Source organism: Megascapheus bottae, chromosome 16 (assembly GCF_031878675.1).
Source record: "Megascapheus bottae isolate mThoBot1 chromosome 16, mThoBot2.hap1, whole genome shotgun sequence".
In the NCBI taxonomy this organism is placed as follows: Eukaryota; Metazoa; Chordata; class Mammalia; order Rodentia; family Geomyidae; genus Megascapheus; species Megascapheus bottae.
Genome location: NC_143524.1, coordinates 47,122,339 through 47,140,766, shown reverse-complemented (window position 1 = coordinate 47,140,766; position 18,428 = coordinate 47,122,339). Strand labels below are relative to the sequence as shown.

General features: G+C 38.6%; 1 protein-coding gene across 1 annotated transcript in view; it reads left to right on the top strand.

Moving 5' to 3' along the window:
• The window catches only part of Rsf1 (remodeling and spacing factor 1), a 94,764-nt gene that overhangs the window by 35,229 nt on the left and 41,107 nt on the right, over positions 1-18,428 (top strand). Inside the window, exons 3-5 of the mRNA XM_090348488.1 lie at positions 9,183-9,275; positions 11,233-11,438; positions 15,689-15,843. Coding sequence (XP_090204614.1) covers positions 9,183-9,275; positions 11,233-11,438; positions 15,689-15,843 — 454 coding nt within the window. The remainder of the gene's footprint in view (positions 1-9,182; positions 9,276-11,232; positions 11,439-15,688; positions 15,844-18,428) is intronic.

Here is an 18,428-nt window from a genome sequence, read left to right as displayed (position 1 = left end):
CTATCCATGAAATATTATTAAAAAGCAATGATTTTAAGCTGGTTGCTGGTGGCTCAGGCAATAATTCTATCTTCTGTGGAGGCTCGAGGCTAGGATCTGAAAGTCTGAAAATTCAGGTTCAAAGCCAGCCTGGGCAGCCTCTTATCTCAAATTAACCAGCAAAAAGCTAGAAGTAGATCCATATCTTATATAGTACAGGGCCCCCTGTGAGCAAACACGCTAAGCAAAAGTGGAAGCCCTGAGTTTAAACATCAGTACTCACATTCACACACACATACACACCCACACAAAATTGTTTTAATCTATCCAATGACTCTCTAGGTCAGGAACTTAGGTCAGTTTCATCACAATGTGTTGGCCTACCAGTGTCAAGGGAGAGAAAGTAGCTTCTAATTTTAAGTGATAGTACTGTCTTAACATTTCAACTTTATTTATTTATTTATTTTTTTGCCTGTCCTGGGCTTGAACTCAGGGCTTGAGCACTTTCCTTGGCCTTTCTCAAGGCTAGAGCTCTACCACTTGAGCCACAGCACCACTTCTGGCTTTTTTCTTTTTTTCCTGTGTATGTGGTACCAAGGAATTGAACCTGGGTCATTGTACATGCTAGGCAAGCACTCTACCACTAGGCCAAACTCCCAGCCCCTGAAAATTTTTATTTTGCACAAATTTGAAGCACTGAGAAGATGGATAGCATTTAAAACATTTGATAGAGGTTCTCTGAAAGAAGTAATAATTGAAAATTTGAAATATATACATACATGTATTTTTTTTTTCTTTTTTGTCAGTCATAGGGCTTGAACTCTGGGCCTGGGCACTATCCCTGAGCTCTTTAGCACCAGGCTACCCATCCTACCACTTGAGCCATAGCTCCACTTCTGGTTTTCTGGTGGTTAATTGGAGATAAGAGTCTAGCAGACTTTAGGCTAGCTTTGAACTGTGATCCTCAAATCTCAGCCTTTTGAGTAGCTAGAATCACAGCCACCACGCCCAGCTGAATCTTTGAAATATATTAAATTGTGAATGACTGTTAGATATGGCTTGGGTGTGGATTGTCAAATAGGACTAGGGACATTAACTTGAAAGGGACTGGGCAGGGCAAATTTTACTTCTGCTGAAGGGTACAGCATCCATCAGAAATCTGGTAAGCAGGCATACAAAGCAGGCAGGCCACTTCCTTTTTATCCCTGTCCCAGAAGGTTAGGCCCACTTGGGCTTCAGTTCTTTTGGAAGATAGAATTGAGATGACAAGTGCACATACCGTAGACATTTGCACATGGGTGTTCATTGCTACACTATTCTCAATAGCCACTGTAGAGACAAACCAGGTGCCCTACAAAGGGCACCTATACACAATGGAATTTTACATAGCCCTTAGAAAGAATTTGCAGGGAAATGGATGGCTCTAGAACAAATCATGTGAAGCGAGATAAGTCAAGCTCAGAGAGACAAACAGAGCATGTTTTCTGTCATGTAGAGCAGAGATCTAAAATACTGTGGGACATGATGAATTATGCAAGACTCTGGGCAGTCATGCACAGGGAAACTAAAGGAGGGTACTCTTAAGAGAAAAAGACAAAAACGTATAATGCTTATATACATCTAATCATCTAAAATAACATTTTCCAAAATGAATTCTAGGATGTGGAGGCAATTCTTTCTTTGGTTTTGTCTTGTTGGTTAATTTATCTGTGTTTTGGAGGACAAGGGGGAGCACTGAAATGGAGGGGCAAAGGTTGAACAAAAGCAGCAGTGATATTCACTAGACAATGTTGAAAATGAACTTGTAAGTGAACTATATATATAACGCAAACTATATCATTTGTAGGAGGGGAATGAATACTGGGAGAGAGCAAAGGAAAGGGTGACATTGTCCAAAATTAAATGTGTTTGTTACTTGACTTAGATAACTGTAACCTCTCTGTATTTCACCTTTATAATAACAATTTAAAAAATTCTTTTGGGGCCAGGAGTTTGGCCTAGTGAAAGAGTGCTTGCCTAGCATGCACTAACACCCCTGTTCGATTCCTTGGTACCATATGCATAGCAAAAAGCCAAAAGTTCAAGTGGGACTGGCAAAAGAAAAAGAAAGAAAATTCTTTTAAAAATTGAGATGATGCCACGCTTGGTGGCTCATGCCTGTATATAATCCTAGCTACTCAAGAGGCTGAGAGCTGAGGATCTAGGTTCAAAGCCAGCCAGGGCACGAAAGGACCTGAGACTCTTATCTCCAATTAACCCCTAGAAAATGGGAAGTGGTGCTGTAACTAAAGTGGTAGAGCACTAGCCTTGAGCTGAGGAGCTAAGACACAGTGCCCAGGCCCAGACTTCAAGCTCCATGACTGACCCCCCCCCCCCCAAAAAAAAAAAAAAGCCTTTCTCTTTCTCAGGTGGCTTCATAGCACGATCCTCAGATCTCAGCCTTTTGAGTAGCTAGGACTACAGGTCTGAGCTACCAAGAATAATGTCTCAGATACTTTTTTTTTTTTTTTTGCCAGTCCTGGGCTCGAACTTAGGGCCTGAGCACTGTCCTGGGGCTTTCTCAAGGTTGACGCTTTACCACTTAAGCCATAGCACCACTTCTGGCTTTTTCTACATATGTGGTGTACACCAAGGAATAGAACCCGGGCCTTTATGCATGCTAGGCAAGCACTCTTACCACTAGGCCCAACTCCCAGCCCCCTATTATTTCAGATACCTTTAGCTTTCATTGTTAACCATAAACTTTTAAATCATGTCTGAGTGTCTATATGTCTGTGTCTAAATGATGTCTGTCTGTCTATATCTAATGAGCTATATGTCTGTTGTTCATGTTCTGGGGCCTGAAATCAGAGCTGCTGTCCATTTTTTTTTCCCCCACTTAAGGCTGGTACTCTACCATTAGAGCCACAACTCCACTTTCTACTTTTTTGCTGGTTAATTGGAGGTAAAAGTCCTGTGATTTTTCTATGAGGGCTAGCTTTGAACTTCAGTGCTCAGATCTTAGTCTCCTTGGTAGTTAGGATTACAGGCATGAACCACCAATCCCTACTTAGATCATTGCTCCTAATTTATGTCCTTGTAGTTGAAGTTAGGAAAGATCAAGTTTATACCTCACATGCTTCTGTGGACTATGTTAGAACTAGATAGAGCTTTTTGATTTGCTTATTTTGTGATAGTACTAAGGGAATGAAGTTGAGAATCGTTTGCCCCAGACTCTTTTTGCTGTTGTTAGTTAAAGAAAACAAAGGGGCCAGGAGCATGGCCTAATGGTAGAGTGCTTGCCTAGCATGGATGAAACCCTGGGTTCAATTCCTAAGTACCACATACATAGAAAAGGCCAGAAGTGGTGCCACAGGACTGGTGAAAGAAAGAAAGAAAGAAAAAAAGAAGGAAGGAAGAAAGAAAGAAGGGAGGGAGGGAACAAAGAAAGAAGGGAGGGAGGGAAGGAAGGGAGGGAGGGAACAAAAAAATATAGCTGTATAGCTGGTTATGACCTATAATCCCAACACTTAGAGGCCATGAATTCAAAGTCAGTCAGGGATGGGAATCATCAAACATTCATTCTACTCGTGAATTTCAGGCCAGCTTGGGTTACATATTAAGAAGCTGTCTCAAAAATAAGTAAGAGGATAATGTCTAGATTTCTATCTTACATGATTACATGTTTTTCTTTTTCATTAGTCTTTCTCAGTTTGGGGGTGAGGGCAGCACCAGGTTTGACAAGGCCTCATGCTTGCTCGGCAGGTGTTCTCTCACATGAGTTACCTGTGCAGCCCTTTTTTATTTTTCTGGTAATGTTTTGTTTTGTTCTGCCAGGGCAGGCCTGGATTAAGCGCTTCAGTTACAACTCCCATAGGTGGACAGCCTACCATACCACACACATTAAATTCTTCTCCAAGCTGTTCTCACACTTTACTTTTTCGGATCTCCAGCTGCTAAGTAAGCTGGGTTTATAGACTTGAGCCACTGTGGCATTCTCTCTCTCTCTCTCTCTCTCTCTCTCTCTCTCTCTCTCTCTCTCATGCTAATGAACATAGTATACTTTTTCATTCTTCTTTTGGTGCTAGTATGGAATCTTAAACTTAGATCTTGATCTTGTTTAGTTCTTTTTTCTTTTTTGGTAAGGCTGTCTTGTTCTCTTGCTTTACTTTTTTTTTTCCTCAGCTGGCACTCTGCTTCTTGAGCCATACTTCCCATTTCCAACTTTTTGCTAGTTAATTGGAAGGGTTTTGTTTTTTAAATCTCTCTAATTTGTAAACCTGGACTGGCTTTGAAACCTAATCTTCATATCAGACCTCGGCCTGGAGAAGCTACAATTACAATTGTGAACCTGTATACTCTTTTTTTTTTTTTTTTTTTTTTTGCCAGTCCTGGGCTTGAGCTCAGGGCCTGAGCACTGTCCTTGGACTTTTCTCAAGGCTAGAGCTCTACCACTTGAGCCTCAGCACCACTTCCGGCTTTTTTCTATACGTGGTACTGAGGAATCGAACCCGGGTCTTCATGCATGCTAGGCAAGCACTTTAACCACTAGGCCAAACTCCCGGCCCCGAACCTGTATACTCTTATACTCCTAATTCATCTCCTTCTTCTTCCTAGGCACTGTGTCTGAGTTTCTGTGCTTGTGTAGAGATTACCCCCAGACCCAACCCCTTCAGTAAACCCAGAGGCTGCACAAACAGGAACTTCTGAACCCTAGTCAGCCATTGTTCGCACAGGTGTCCATAAGCTCCAGGAACTCTGACAGTTGAATGGGACCCAGCTGGCATGAGAACTTTCCATCAGTTTCCACCAGCCTGGGAAGCTCCCTAATTCCTGTCTTATCTCACTGGACCACTTGATGGGTGTAAACCTGTGTTTTTTGCCTTTAAAAAGACTGTGTAAACCCTGATTAACAACTCATCCCACCCTCTTTGCCTAGTGCCTGCAGATGAGTTCCCTGCCTGGCTTGTATCCTGCAATAAACCTTGCTTTTGCATTTCAGATGCCTCTATCTCGGTGGTCTTCTTTGGGGGGGGACCCCTACTCTGGGCACAATACTTGAACCACAGCACTCCTTCCAGTTTTTAAGTAATTAATTGAAGAGAAGAGTCTTAGGGGCTTGCCTGCCTGGCCTTGAAACCAGGATCTTCAGATTTAAGCCTCTGCCTGGGGTGTTGTCCTGAGTTCTTCATCTCAAGGCTACCACCCTACCCTTGAGCCAAGCCCCACTTCTCCTTTTCTAGAGGTTAACTGGAGATAAGAGCCTCAGGTCCTTTGTGCCTGGGCTGGCTTTGAACCTTCTCAGATCTCAGCTTCCTGAGTAACTAAGAATACAGGCATGAGCCACTGTGCCCTGCTCCATATTATATTTTTTGACTACTATAAAAATTTCCCAAATGCTATAGATATCCTGCTTTGTACATATACCAAAGTGTACTTAAGATGGATAAATAATATAAGATATAAGTCTACAAAATTCTTAGAAGAAACATTACAACAATCTTTGGGAACTTGGATTTAGCATTACTGTTTTTAGATAAGGATTGAACAACCAAGGTAAAAAATGGGTCATCATAACCAAAAGCTTTTGTGCATCAGAGGATTTGTATGGAGAAAGTGAAAAAAAAAACCTGTAGGATAGAATAGATGATGTTGCATATTACATACTTTGCATCATGTAACTGGGGCAGAATAAATAAGTGACAGCTAAAACTCAGCAACAGTAAGAACTTAGTTCAAAAATGGATAATGAATTGGTATAGACATTTCTGTAAAGAAGATATACAAAAACTAATAAACATGGCAAAAGATGTTCAACATCATTAGTCATTAGGAAAACGCAATTCTAAACTACAATTATGTGCCACTTTTATACCTACCAGGGTAACAATTAAATGTGAAGAGTGTGGTATAGTGATGGGAAAATTGAAGCTCTTTATGTTTTTTATGGAAATGTGATATGGTACAACTGTTAAGGAGGAGTTTGCCATTTCTTGAAAATTGTGGATTTGCCATATGTCAGAAATTTCACTCATAGGTGTAGTCACATGAGCAGGGATTCAGACACTTTATACCAGTGTTTATACATTATTACTTATTGTAGCCATAAGGTAGAAACAAATCTATATCACTCAGTAGGTAACCGAGTGTTGCATTAAAGAAAATAAACAGATACAAAGGGACAGATACTATGTGATTCTAATTTCACAAGGTATCTTGAATCTGGATTTGTCAATAGAGAGACCAAAAGGAGATTAGAAAGTGCTTTGAGATGAGAGTAAAGATTAATGGCTGAAGAATGTCTGTTTGGGTTACTTATGCCTAGATTCTAACTACACAGGAAAGTGGAGTTTAGAGATTTGAGATTTGAGGCCAGCCTATGCAGAAAAGTCTGCAAGACTTTACTTCAATTAATAAAAGAAACTTGGGTCTGGGCGTGGTGCTCACATCTATAATCCTAGCCACTCAGGAGGCTGAGACCTGAGGATCAAGGTTCAAAGCCAGCCGGGTCACAAAAGGACTTGAGACCTTATCTCCAATTAACCTCTAGAAAACAGAAGTGAAGTGGGGCTTGGCTCACGGGTAGGGTGGTAGCCTTGAGCTGAAGAGCTCAGTTACAGTGCCCAGGCAGAGTTCAAGCCCCATGACCTACAAAAAGAATGGAACCTTAGGGCTGGGAGTTTGGCCTAGTGGTAAGAGTGCTTGCCTAGCAGACCTGTGTTCAATTCCTCAGTATCACCTACATAGAAAAAGCTGGAAGTGGTGCTGTGGTTCAAGTGGTGAAGCTCTAGCCTTGAGAAAGCCCAAGGACAGTGTTCAGGCTGTGCGTTCAAGCCCCAGGACTGACAACAAAAACAAACTTCATTTCCAGGAAAAAGTCAGACTGAAGGTATGGCTTATGTGAGCAAGCAATCTGAATAAACACAAGGTCTTGAAGACATAGTTGTGGCAAGGAAAAAAGAGAATTTGTGTATAAGTGATGAAATAAAAATTGGTGATAGCAGCACAAAATTTTGAATGTATTTAAATTGCCAGTGAAATAATTTTGTATTATATATCCACAAGTTTTCTATAAACTTGTTGATTGGAAAAGCTATTTTCCAATTTGGGGCATGTTATTATAAGACAAAAAAATGAGTGAAATTAAAATAGCTCTGCAGAGGTTTTGTTTTCCTTAGTAGTCTACGTTATATGTTTTCAGCATATAACTTTTCGTTGAAGAAAAAAATTTCCTGAAAGATTGCAAAATTATTTTTGAATTAGGATAAATTTATAATATGAAGGGATTTCTTTGTTATCTTGCCATACATGGTCACAGTACACTTTGAAAAATTCTCCTCAGGGAGTTGGAAGGCTCAGGTGGTAGAGGAGCAGCCAATAAATAAAAGCATCAGATACTGAGTGAGTTCAAGTCCCAGTCTGGAGGCGGGGGAGAAAAATAAAAAAAATGTCACCTCAGACCTGGCTGTGTGTGTGTGTGTGTGTGTGTGTGTGTGTGTGTGTACGCGCGCGCATGAGTGTGTGTGTGTGCGCGCATGCATGTGTGTGTGCGCGTGTGTGCATGCTGAACTCGGCTTGAACTGAGGACCTATACTATCACTTTTCTTGCTAATGTACATAAGGAGAGTAAGCATAAGTACCCTGTCTTAATTGCAAAACATTTTTTATTATTCTAAAAAAAAATTCTACCCATTAAGATACCTTATTCTTTATACCTTTACCTCATCCCTTAGCAACTACTGATACATTTTCTATGGATATATATTTTTTTTGGGGGGGGGGGCTTGAACTTGGCCTGGGTATTGTCCCTGAGTTCTTTACTTCCAGGCTACCGCCCTACCCTTGAGCCAAGCCCCACTTCCCATTCTCTAGTGGTTAATTAAAGATAAGAGTCTCATGTTCTTTAGTGCCTAGGCTGGCTTTGAACCTTGATCCTCAGATCTCAGCCTCCTGAGTAGCTAGGATTACAGGCATGAGCCACTGCACCCGGCCTTTCTGTGGATTATATTGTATGAAACATTTCATCTACAGAGAATCAATAGAATTATGTACTTACTCATTTTGTGTGTGGTGTTAGGGATCAAATATAGGGTTTTATTCTTGCTAGACATGTGACTTAATAAATAACACGCCTTTATGTAGACTATGCATTTTGGTTAGCCACTTGTTTAGTGGACATTTGGGTTGTTTGTACGTTCTGTTATCTGTCTTGTTGGGGTAAAATGTTGTAGATCTTGGTCTTTTAGCTTTCTTTTTTGCCAGTCCTGGGCTTGGGCTCAGGGCCTGAGCACTGTCCTTGGACTTTCTCAAGACTAACACTACCACTTGAGCCTTAGCACCACTTCCGGCTTTTTTCTATGTATGTGGTACTGAGGAATTGAACCCGGGTCTTCATGCATGCTAGGCAAGCACTCTACCACTAGGCCAAACTCCCTGCCCCTAGCTTTTTTTTTTGCCAGTTGTGGGGCTTGAACTCAGGGCCTGAGCACTGTCCTTGAACTTTTGTCAAGGCTAGAGCTCTACCACTTGAGCCACAGCAACACTTCCAGCTTTTTTTCTATGTATGTGGTACTGAGGAATCGAACCCAGGCCTTTGTGCATGCTAGGCAGGCACTCTACCACTAGGCCAAACTCCCGGCCCTGCTTTTTTATTAGATGCAATCACTTTAGGGTCTGACCTCTCTCACTCTTCTCTGTCTCTACCTGTCTTACCTTAAGTTCAGTTATTGGATATTAGTAAACACTTCTGATGGATTTAATTAGTCTACATTAGAGTATAATTGGGTTAGTCAGCTGTTTCATATAAATTCTCTCCTTTATAAATGTATATTAACAAGAACATTTAGTTAATATTAGAAGACTACCTATGTTGAGTTAGTAAGCCAAAGAGAGAGAGAGAGAGAGAGAATGAAAGTGGAGAAAGAGTAGAGAGAGAAAGCATCCATGCAAGTGATAGGAAGATATGGAGGGGAGGGGTCAAGGCCAAAATGTGCCCTTCAAAAGCATGCTTCCTAGGGACCTGCTTCTTCAAACCAGTCCCCATCTTCTACATGTTCCACCACCTCCCAATACCTCCTCCCTTTTTCTCCCCTTCACCTCCCCTCCCCAAGCTGGGACCAGACTTTGAGAACCAAGAGCAGTTACAGGACATTCCAGATCCATTCCTGGTAAAAATTTTAGTAAAATTGGTTTTCTTGTTTCAAGACATTAATTTTTTCTGACAGATATGCCAAGAGTTTAACAGCACCTGGGCATGGGAGATGGAGAAGAAAGGCTATCTTGAAATGAGTGTTGAATGCAAACTAGCACTCTTAAAGGTAATAATGTATTATTTGTTACAGTTATTTTTTACTTAAATTTTTACTTTTGACTACTTGTTAGATTGGAAAATAAATGAAAAGTAGACATTGTTATTGTTTGAGACAGTGGACAATAGATTCTTTTCCTCTTTGGTTGCTCAGTGATTAAAAACAGTTCTTTTTTGCTGTTTTAAAATTGTCCTCAAAACATAATGAATTTGAGTTATTTCTGCTTGTAAGAACATTAATAGAATGGGTAAGCAATTGCTTTAAATTCATTTACCCACTGTTTTCAGCTTTGATGTTCCTTGCTATATTATTCTAAACAAGATTTACTGCACTAGTAATTCAATAGTAATTTGATTACTAGTAATTTGATATTGTTTTTTAAATGACTAAAGGCATGCCATTGTATATGAATATACAAAAGCATTTGATTAAAATGGATCATTTTAATACAGGCTTATTTTCAAGTTTGAGGTTTTCTTTCTTCTCCTTATTTCCTAATTAGTTATTAGCCAGCATAACAGAAGAAAAAATATGCTTTACTACTTATAGCTAGACTTCTTATTCAAAGAACCTCAAGGTGTTTATGATGGTTCTAAAAATATGTCAGCGTGTTTGTTAGAGATAGTACATAGCTATTACTATAACATAGAGATGTTCATAGCTGTTCCTTTAGTGCTAAACATTAATACATGTTAATTGCTATTACAATCTACATGAAAGTTTCAAGATGCATATAGGAAACTTTGTGCCTCTGAGATGCTCTGTTCACTCAGCATTTATATATTTAGCATGTCCAACTTGGTTTTTATTTTATGTTGATATTATTTGTTTGCAATTGGATCTTACTGTGTTGGCAACAGGTCTCAAACTTCTGGAGCCTTTGGTTCCAGAGTACCATATAACATATTATTACCATTTTTTAAATATCACTTTGAAACAGAAAGAATGGAGGTTTCTCAGAAATTGTAAGATGGAACTACCAAATGATTTAGCAATTGCATTGATTAGGTATGTAGTCTACACAAATAGAATCTTTAGGCCAAACAGTCCCATGTATTCTCATGTTTACTAGAACACCGATGTCTATATGGAATAAAATCTAGGTTAAGGACAAATGAATAGATTAAACATGGTATGTGTACATAGTGGAATTTTTTATTGAGCTTTTAATAAAAAGAAGGAAGTCTGTCATATGTTCCCTGATGAACCTGAACAACGTTTTGTTAAAATGAAATAAGCCAGATACAAGCAATACATGTAATATCTAAAAACAACATTTTAAATGGTTGTGACCATAAATTAGGGTTGGGGTGGTGGATAGATTGGAAAGGTTTTTGGTCTGATTGTAGTTAGTTACAACGTATTACATACTTGAAAATTACTAATTTTGTAAGTCTTGTCTCACCACAAAAATATGTACATGAGGTAATAACTAGTTTGGTTTGTCACTTATACATGATAAATGTCTCTTTGTATCAAATGTCAAAGAGACATTTGTATTCTATAAATAATTCATAACTTAAAAATAAATGAAAGTTTTAGAGATTCCTTTCTTAAATACCTGTTTAACATGACACTTGAAACATGATGTAAACATCAATATTAATAAATTCTTTATTAAAAATAATTACATGATATTCTAAGACTGAAAAAAATAGATGCCATTTGAAATAATGTTTTATATAATACTTGTGATTTTTACTGTAATTAGACTTATTGCTATACCAATATGATTTGATTTGCCAGATGTGGTGGCACATACCTATAATTTGCAATCACTGAAAAAGTATCTTTTTAGGTTGATTATTTTAAATGAGTTTTACACAAAAGGTTGACAGAGTAGTGAAAATAGATAAACTGAGTATTCTGTCTCCTCTGTCCTTGAATAAATCAATTATGTGCTTGTATATTTATTGTGATAAAATTTCTGTGTGCTATTTTAAGCTATGTTATAATTGTTTTTCAGTATCTTTGTGAGTGTCAGTTTGATGACAATCTTAAATTCAAGAACATTATTAATGAGGAAGATGCTGATACCATGCGTCTTCAACCAATTGGGAGAGACAAAGATGGCCTCATGTATTGGTACCAGTTGGATCAAGATCATAATGTCAGAATGTATATAGAAGAACAAGATGATCAAGATGGCTCATCATGGAAATGCATTGTCAGGTACTTACTAGTATTTCTTTCTATTTATTGAATTACTTCTTATGTCAATCTCTGTATTTCTTTAATCTCTTGTCCTCCAGAATGTGTTGTAGGTGTAAAGGGTGGTCTCATTTTTTTTTTAACAAAGTTGATGAGTTTCTAGTACTCAATAAAATGTCAACAATAAATATAAATAATTGATCATTTGGTTTGTATCAGGGCATATCCTTTATACCTCAAAAACTGTTCTCTGGATGATAATGTACTTACCCTTAGATATAAGAAAAACACTGTTTGTCTTTTTAGCTATTGTATTCTGTCAGGTGTTGTATTATTTGGCCAATTCATCTTGATACAATATATTTTGTAGTTTTGCTATGTTACCTTTATTGAAGTTTTAGAGAACATTGTACTCTTGTGTCATAATTATTTTAATTGTTTTGCTATATCTTATTTGTACTGACAAAAATATTTAATGCCAATGTTTGTAAAAAAAATTCAATTTGCATTTCTGAAATGTATTATTGTAGTTCTACAAAGAGATTTCAATTCTACATATCAATGTATGAATACCGTGTGTCTTCTGCCTTTTGTTTGGGATGGGTAGAGACTGGAACTCAGGGTCTAGGCACTGTCCTTGAGCTCTTTATGCTCATAGCTAGCTCTCTACTACTTAAGTCACAGCTCCACTTTTGGCTTGTTTTTGGTAGTTAATTGGAGATAAGAGTCTCACAGACTGTTGCCTAGACTGGCTTTAAACTGAGATCTTCAAATCCTCAGCTTCCTAAATAGCTAGGGTTACAAAGTTGAGCCACTAGTGCCTGGCTTGTATTATTGTTATTGTTGTTGTTGTTGTTTTATTTTGTTTTGTTTTTGCCAGTCCTGGGCTTGAGCTCAGGGCCTGAGCACTGTCCTTTCTACCACTAGAGCTCTCTACCACTTTAGTCTTAGCACCACTTCCAGCTTTTTTCCATATATGTGGTACTAAGGACTCGAACCTGGGTCTTCATGCATGCTAGGCCAAATTCCCAGCCCCTTGTATTATTTTTTTTATCATTTTTTTATTAAAGAATTTATTAACATTGATTTTTACATCATATTTCAAATGACGTGTTTAACAAGTATTCAAGAAGGGAATCTCTGTCTACAATCACTGGCACTTAGATTTTAGAACATAATCAAAATTAGGCTGAGGGTTTGTATGTCATAGATACATATTAATCTGTATAATAAAACATTATGTCTATAGAGTCATAAGCTTTTTTTTTTTTTTTTTTGCCAGTCCTGGACTTGAGCTCAGGGCCTGAGCACTGTCCTTGGACTTTCTCAAAGCTAGAGCTCTACCACTTGAGCCTCAGCACCACTTCTGGCTTTTTTTTTTTTCTTTTTCTTTTTTTTTTTTTTTGCCAGTCCTGGGCTTGAGCTCAGGGCCTGAGCGCTGTCCTTGGACTTTCTCAAGGCTAGCACTCTACCACTTGAGCCTCAGCATCATTTCCGGCTTTTTTCTATATATGTGGTACCAAGGAATCGAACCCGGGTCTTCGTGCATGCAAGGCAAGCACTTTAACCACTAGGCCAAACTCCCAGCCCTTTTTTTTTTTTCTATATGTGGTACCGAGGAATCGAACCCGCGTCTTCATGCATGCTAGGCAAGCACTTTAACCACTAGGCCAAACTCCTGGCCCCGAGTCATAAGCTTTTTATGTCTATATACTTGTGTTCATATTTCCAGTACCATGTCCATAGCATTGGGTATGCAATTTTTGAGTCCATTTCTCCATAGTTTCCCTAAATGTGAACGGGCTGAATAATCCAATCAAAAGACACAGAGCAGCAGACTGGATTAAAAAACAAGACCCATCCATACGTTGCCTCACTGCCAAAGACAGAAACAAACTCCAAGTGAAAGGATAGAAAAGAATTTTCCATTCCAACGCACCGGGCATAAAAGCAAAAGTAGCAATCTTAATCTCTGACAAAATTAACTTCTCAGTAAAATCAGTACGTAAAGATAAAGACAGCCACTACATATTAGTAAAGGGTACAATCCATACCCACAATACTACAGTTATAAACATTTATTCCCCCAAATCGGAGCACCCAAATATGTCAAGCAAACTCTCTTAGAATTACAGAACAAGATAGACTCAAAAACAATCATAGATTTTATTTTTTATTATCAGGTATGTATGTATGTATGTATGTATGTATGTATGTATGTATGTATGTCCAAGAATACATAGCCATCTTTCATTTCATTCATTAAACATTTCAGAGTTTATTTAATGAGATAGAGTCCTGATACTCAAGTTCTAATCTAGGTAGCACACAACTGGAAAGAGGTACAGTAAGGGACATATTCTGACTAGAGAGAAAAGAAAATCAATTTCATTTTAATATTCTTTAAATTGAATTAATCAGCTTAGCAGCGGGTCTAGAACGATGTTTCCCAACTCCTGCATTATGATCAGCTTTTGGTCTTTATCATTTCATATTCCTTTTTTGAATAGGAAAAATAGCTAAGTGAATTTTCTTGTTTATAAATAAGTTAATTATCCATATTATACTTTTTTCTACTGAACAGAGAGCTTACAGATATGCATATATGAAGAGATAATAAAATCTGTCAATGATTTGTGAAGCCTGGCATTGGTAACTCATGCCTATAATTCTGGCTACTCAGGAGGCTGAGATTTGAGGATTTCCATTTGAAGCCAGTCCAGGCAGGAAAGTCTGTGAGATTCCTGTGTCCAATAAAAAGAAATAAAAGCCGGAAGTCAGGAGTGTGTAGAGAAAGGACCCTACTGCTCTGCTGGTAGGAATGTGAACAAATACAACCTCTCTGGAAAGCAGTCTGGAGGTTCCTCAAAAAACTAAACATAGGGTTACGAATATGGCGTAGTGGTATAGTGCTCTCCTAGCATGCATGAAGCCCTGGGTTCAGTTCCTCAGTATCACATACACAGAAAAAGTCGGAAGTGGGCCAGGAGTTTAGCTTAGTGGTAGAGTGGTTGCCTAGCATGTGTGGAGATCCAGGTTCGATTTCTTGGTACCACATACATAGAAAAAAGTCGGAACTGGTGCTGTGACTCAAGTGGTAGGGCCCTGGCCTTGAGAAAGCCCAAGGATAGTGCTCAGGCCCTGAGTTCAAGCCCCAGGACTGGCCAAAAGAAAAGAGAAAGCCAGAAGTGACATTGTAGCTCAAATGGCAGAGTTCTACCCTAGAGCAAAAGGTGTCCCAAGGACAGTCCCAGGCCCTGAGTTATCCCCAGGACTGGCAAAAAAAAAAAAAAAAAAAAAGACAGAAATAGTGCTATAACTCAAGGGATAGAGAACTTAGTCTTGAGCACAGAGAGGTACAGAGACAGTGCCCAGGCCCTGAGTTCAAGCCTCAGGACCACAAAGAGACAAAGTAATAAAGGGTAAGTAAGTGATTTTAATTAAAGTACATTTTGTACATGGAAAGAAATTATAATAAAAATAATCTAGATTAAAATGTTATTTATTTATTGGGAATTTTCTAGCATTATTGAATCAAGCTGGATTCCATGTCATACTTTTTTTTTGTGCCAGTTTTAGGGCTTGAACTCAAGGCCTGAGAACTGTCCTTGTATTTTTCCTCAAGGCTAGAGCTCTACCACTTGAGCCACACCACCTCTTCTGGATTTTTCTTTGTATGTGGTACTGAGGAATCAAACCCAGGTCTTCATGAATGCTAGGCAAGCACTCTACCACTAGGCCACACTCCTGGCCCTCCATGTTGTACTTCTTTTTTTTGTTTTTCTTTGCCAGTCCTAGGCTTGAACTCAGTGCCTGATCACTGTCCTTGGGCTTTCTCATGGCTAGAGCTCTACCACTTGAGCCTTAGCACCAATTTCAGCTTTTTTCTATGTATGTGGTACCGAGGAATCGAACTGGGGTCTTTGTGCATGCTAGGCAAGCACTCTACCACTAGGCCAAATTCCCAGCCCATATAGTACTTTTTAAGCTATAATTTTTCAAAAGAATATTAATAGGTAAATTTGTACTGTATTGTTAAAACTTTCTGCCATAATCAAAAAGTTCTAGATAATTTATATGTTTCAAATAATATTAATCTCAAGATAGAAAAGTTTTTCAAATGAATTAAGAGCTTGAAATATTTTAAATATTTGGTCAGATGTACTAGTGTTTTGGATGTTCTTAATGGATTTTTCTTTCTCTATTATTCAGAAAGTTCTTTAGAGTAAGAAAAAGATTTTCATATTATGTTGCTTTTTTCCTTTGTTTAGAAATCGAAACGAGTTGGCTGAGACTCTTGCACTGCTGAAAGCACAAATTGATCCTGTACTATTGAAAAGCTCTAGCCAACAAGACAGCTCTTCCCGGGAAAGCCCCACCTTAGAGGATGAGGAGACTAAAAAAGAGGAAGAAACACCTAAACAAGGTTTTTTTTTGTGTGTTTTTTTGCTTTGTTTTGTAATTTATTAATCTTTTACTGCTCTACATATTATTCCTAATCCTAATTTGAAAAATTAAGAACTTTCCTACAAAACAAACCTTTGTTATTTAGAGGGGAAAAAAGCAAAAAATATTTTTCTGCATTCTAAAATATAATTCAAATGTGTTCAAATTATTATAACAATGACTTTTTATTAATTTAAGAATGCTAAAATATTTAGTGAATTTTGGGGGGGAATAAAATTTGGAATTGACTTTAAAGCGTTTTTAAGTATATGGTTCTATGGTATAGTAAGCACATTCAAACTGTGGTATGACCTTACTTCCATCTGTCTTTTTTTTTATTTCCTCTAACTGATATTTCCTGCCTGTAACATACCTTCCCATTTTCTCATCCTTTCAACCCCTAGCATCTACTTCTATGTGAATTTGACAGTCAAGAACTTGATATGAGAGGAATATTTGTCCTTCCATGTTTGACTTACTTCATTTGACATAATACTTGTTTTTGTTTTTGTTTTTGCCAGTCCTGGGCTTGAGCTCAGGGCCTGAGCACTGTCCTTGGACTTTCTCAAGGCTAGAGTTCTACTACTTGAGCCTCAGCACCACTTCCGGCTTTTTTCTATGTATGTGGTACCAAGGAATCGAACCCGGGTCTTAGAGCATGCTAGGCAAGCACTTTAACCACTAGGCCAAACTCCCGGCCTTGGCATAATACTTTTAAATGACACTTACTAGTTCATGAATTAGCCATATCCATATTTTAATATATACACCACATCTTATTAACTTGAATAGTGGTCACTTGATGTCAGGTGCCAGTAACTCATACGTGTAATCCTAGCTATTCCAGAGGCTGAGATTTGAGGGTTGCAATTTGAAGCCAGCCTGGGCAGGAAAGTCCTTGAGACCCTTATCTCTAATTAACCAACAAAAAAAGCCAGAAATGCAGCTGTGGCTCAAGCGGTCAAGTGCTAGCCTTGAGCACAAAAGTTTGGGGACTTCTAACCTGAGTTCAAGCCTTAGTTAGGACTGCCCTCCACCCCAAAAAATAATAGTCACTTGAATTGCTTCCACCTTTGGGCTATTTTGAATGATCCTTTTAATGTGGTGCACAGATGTTGTTGAGCCTGTTATTAGATACATATCCTGAAGTTGTTATACTATGTTTAGGGGTTTTGTTTTTGTTTTTGTTTTTTTGGCCAGTCCTGGGCCTGAGCACTATCCTTGGCCTTTCTCAAGACTAGAGCTCTACTACTTGAGTGTCGGCACCATTTCTGGCTTTTTTAAATGTATGTGGTACCAAGGACTTGAACCCGAGTCTTTGTGCATGCTAGGCAAACACTCTACAGCTAGACCAAACTCCCGGCCCCTTATGTTTAGTTTTGTTTTTGTTTTTGCCTGTCCTGGGCTTGAGCTCAGGGCCTGAGCACTGTCCTTGGGCTTTCTCAAGGCTAGAGCTCTACCACTTGAGCCTCAGCACCACTTCGGCCTTTTTGCTATGTATGTGGTACCAGGGAATCGAACCTGGGTCCCCGGTCTTTGTGAATGCTAGGCAAGCACTCAACGAATAGGCCAAACTCCGGGCCCTATGTTTAGTTTTTTGAAAAACCATTGCAGTATGTTCCATGACAGCTGTATCATTTACATTCATACCAGCAATATGCAAGACTCCTATTTCTTCATGTCCTTGTGAGCACTTGTTATTTCTTGTTTTGTTTGCTTTATTTTTTTTTTGTTTTCTTCCTAAATGCCTAATGATAAATGAGCATCTTTTCAAGTGCTTATTAGCCACTTAGATTGTATGCTTTTGTGATGGGGTCTCCTTTATGTTGCTTGGTGTAGTCTTCAACACTTGAGCTTAAGAGATCTTCCTTGTTAGCTTCCCAAAGTAGCTGCATGAATGCACCATGCCTGGCCTGACCTTTTTTTGTGTGTGCTGGTAGTAGTGCTAGCATTTGAGCTTGTCCTTCATTTTTGTTAGGCAAGAACTCTCCACTTTGGCTTAATTTAGCTTCACTTAGATCCTTTTTGTTCTGGTTATTCTTGAGATATGACCTCACTTTTTGCCCAGCCTACCTGGACCACAGTCTCTTATTTATGCTTCCTGTATAACAATAACAACAGAACTTTCCCCATTGTCCATGTGTTGGTTGAGATGTGGTTTGAGAAACTTTTTATTTGGCTGGCCTCGAGCCACAGTGTTCTCAGTCTCCACTTCCTAGCCTGTCCATTTTTAAATTGTAACATTTTCTGTTGTTGAATTTCATTTCTTTTCCTGTTGGATTTTGCATACTCTTAAGTTTTTGAGAATTATGATTAATTAAACTTGCTTTCTGTTTGAACCACCTTTTTAAATTTTTTATGTTGCTAGTAATGGGGCTTGAACTCAAAGAATTGCACTCCATCAGCTTTCTTGCTCATAGTTGGTGTGATTGCAGGCGTGAGCCACTGGCTCCCAGCTTGATTGAGCTTTCTGATTTCCCTAACTAGGCAGATGTTACCATTCTGGATGTAAAGCACCTAGTCTTAACCTCTCTAAAACAAAAAGTCTTAAATTTTGTTTTAATT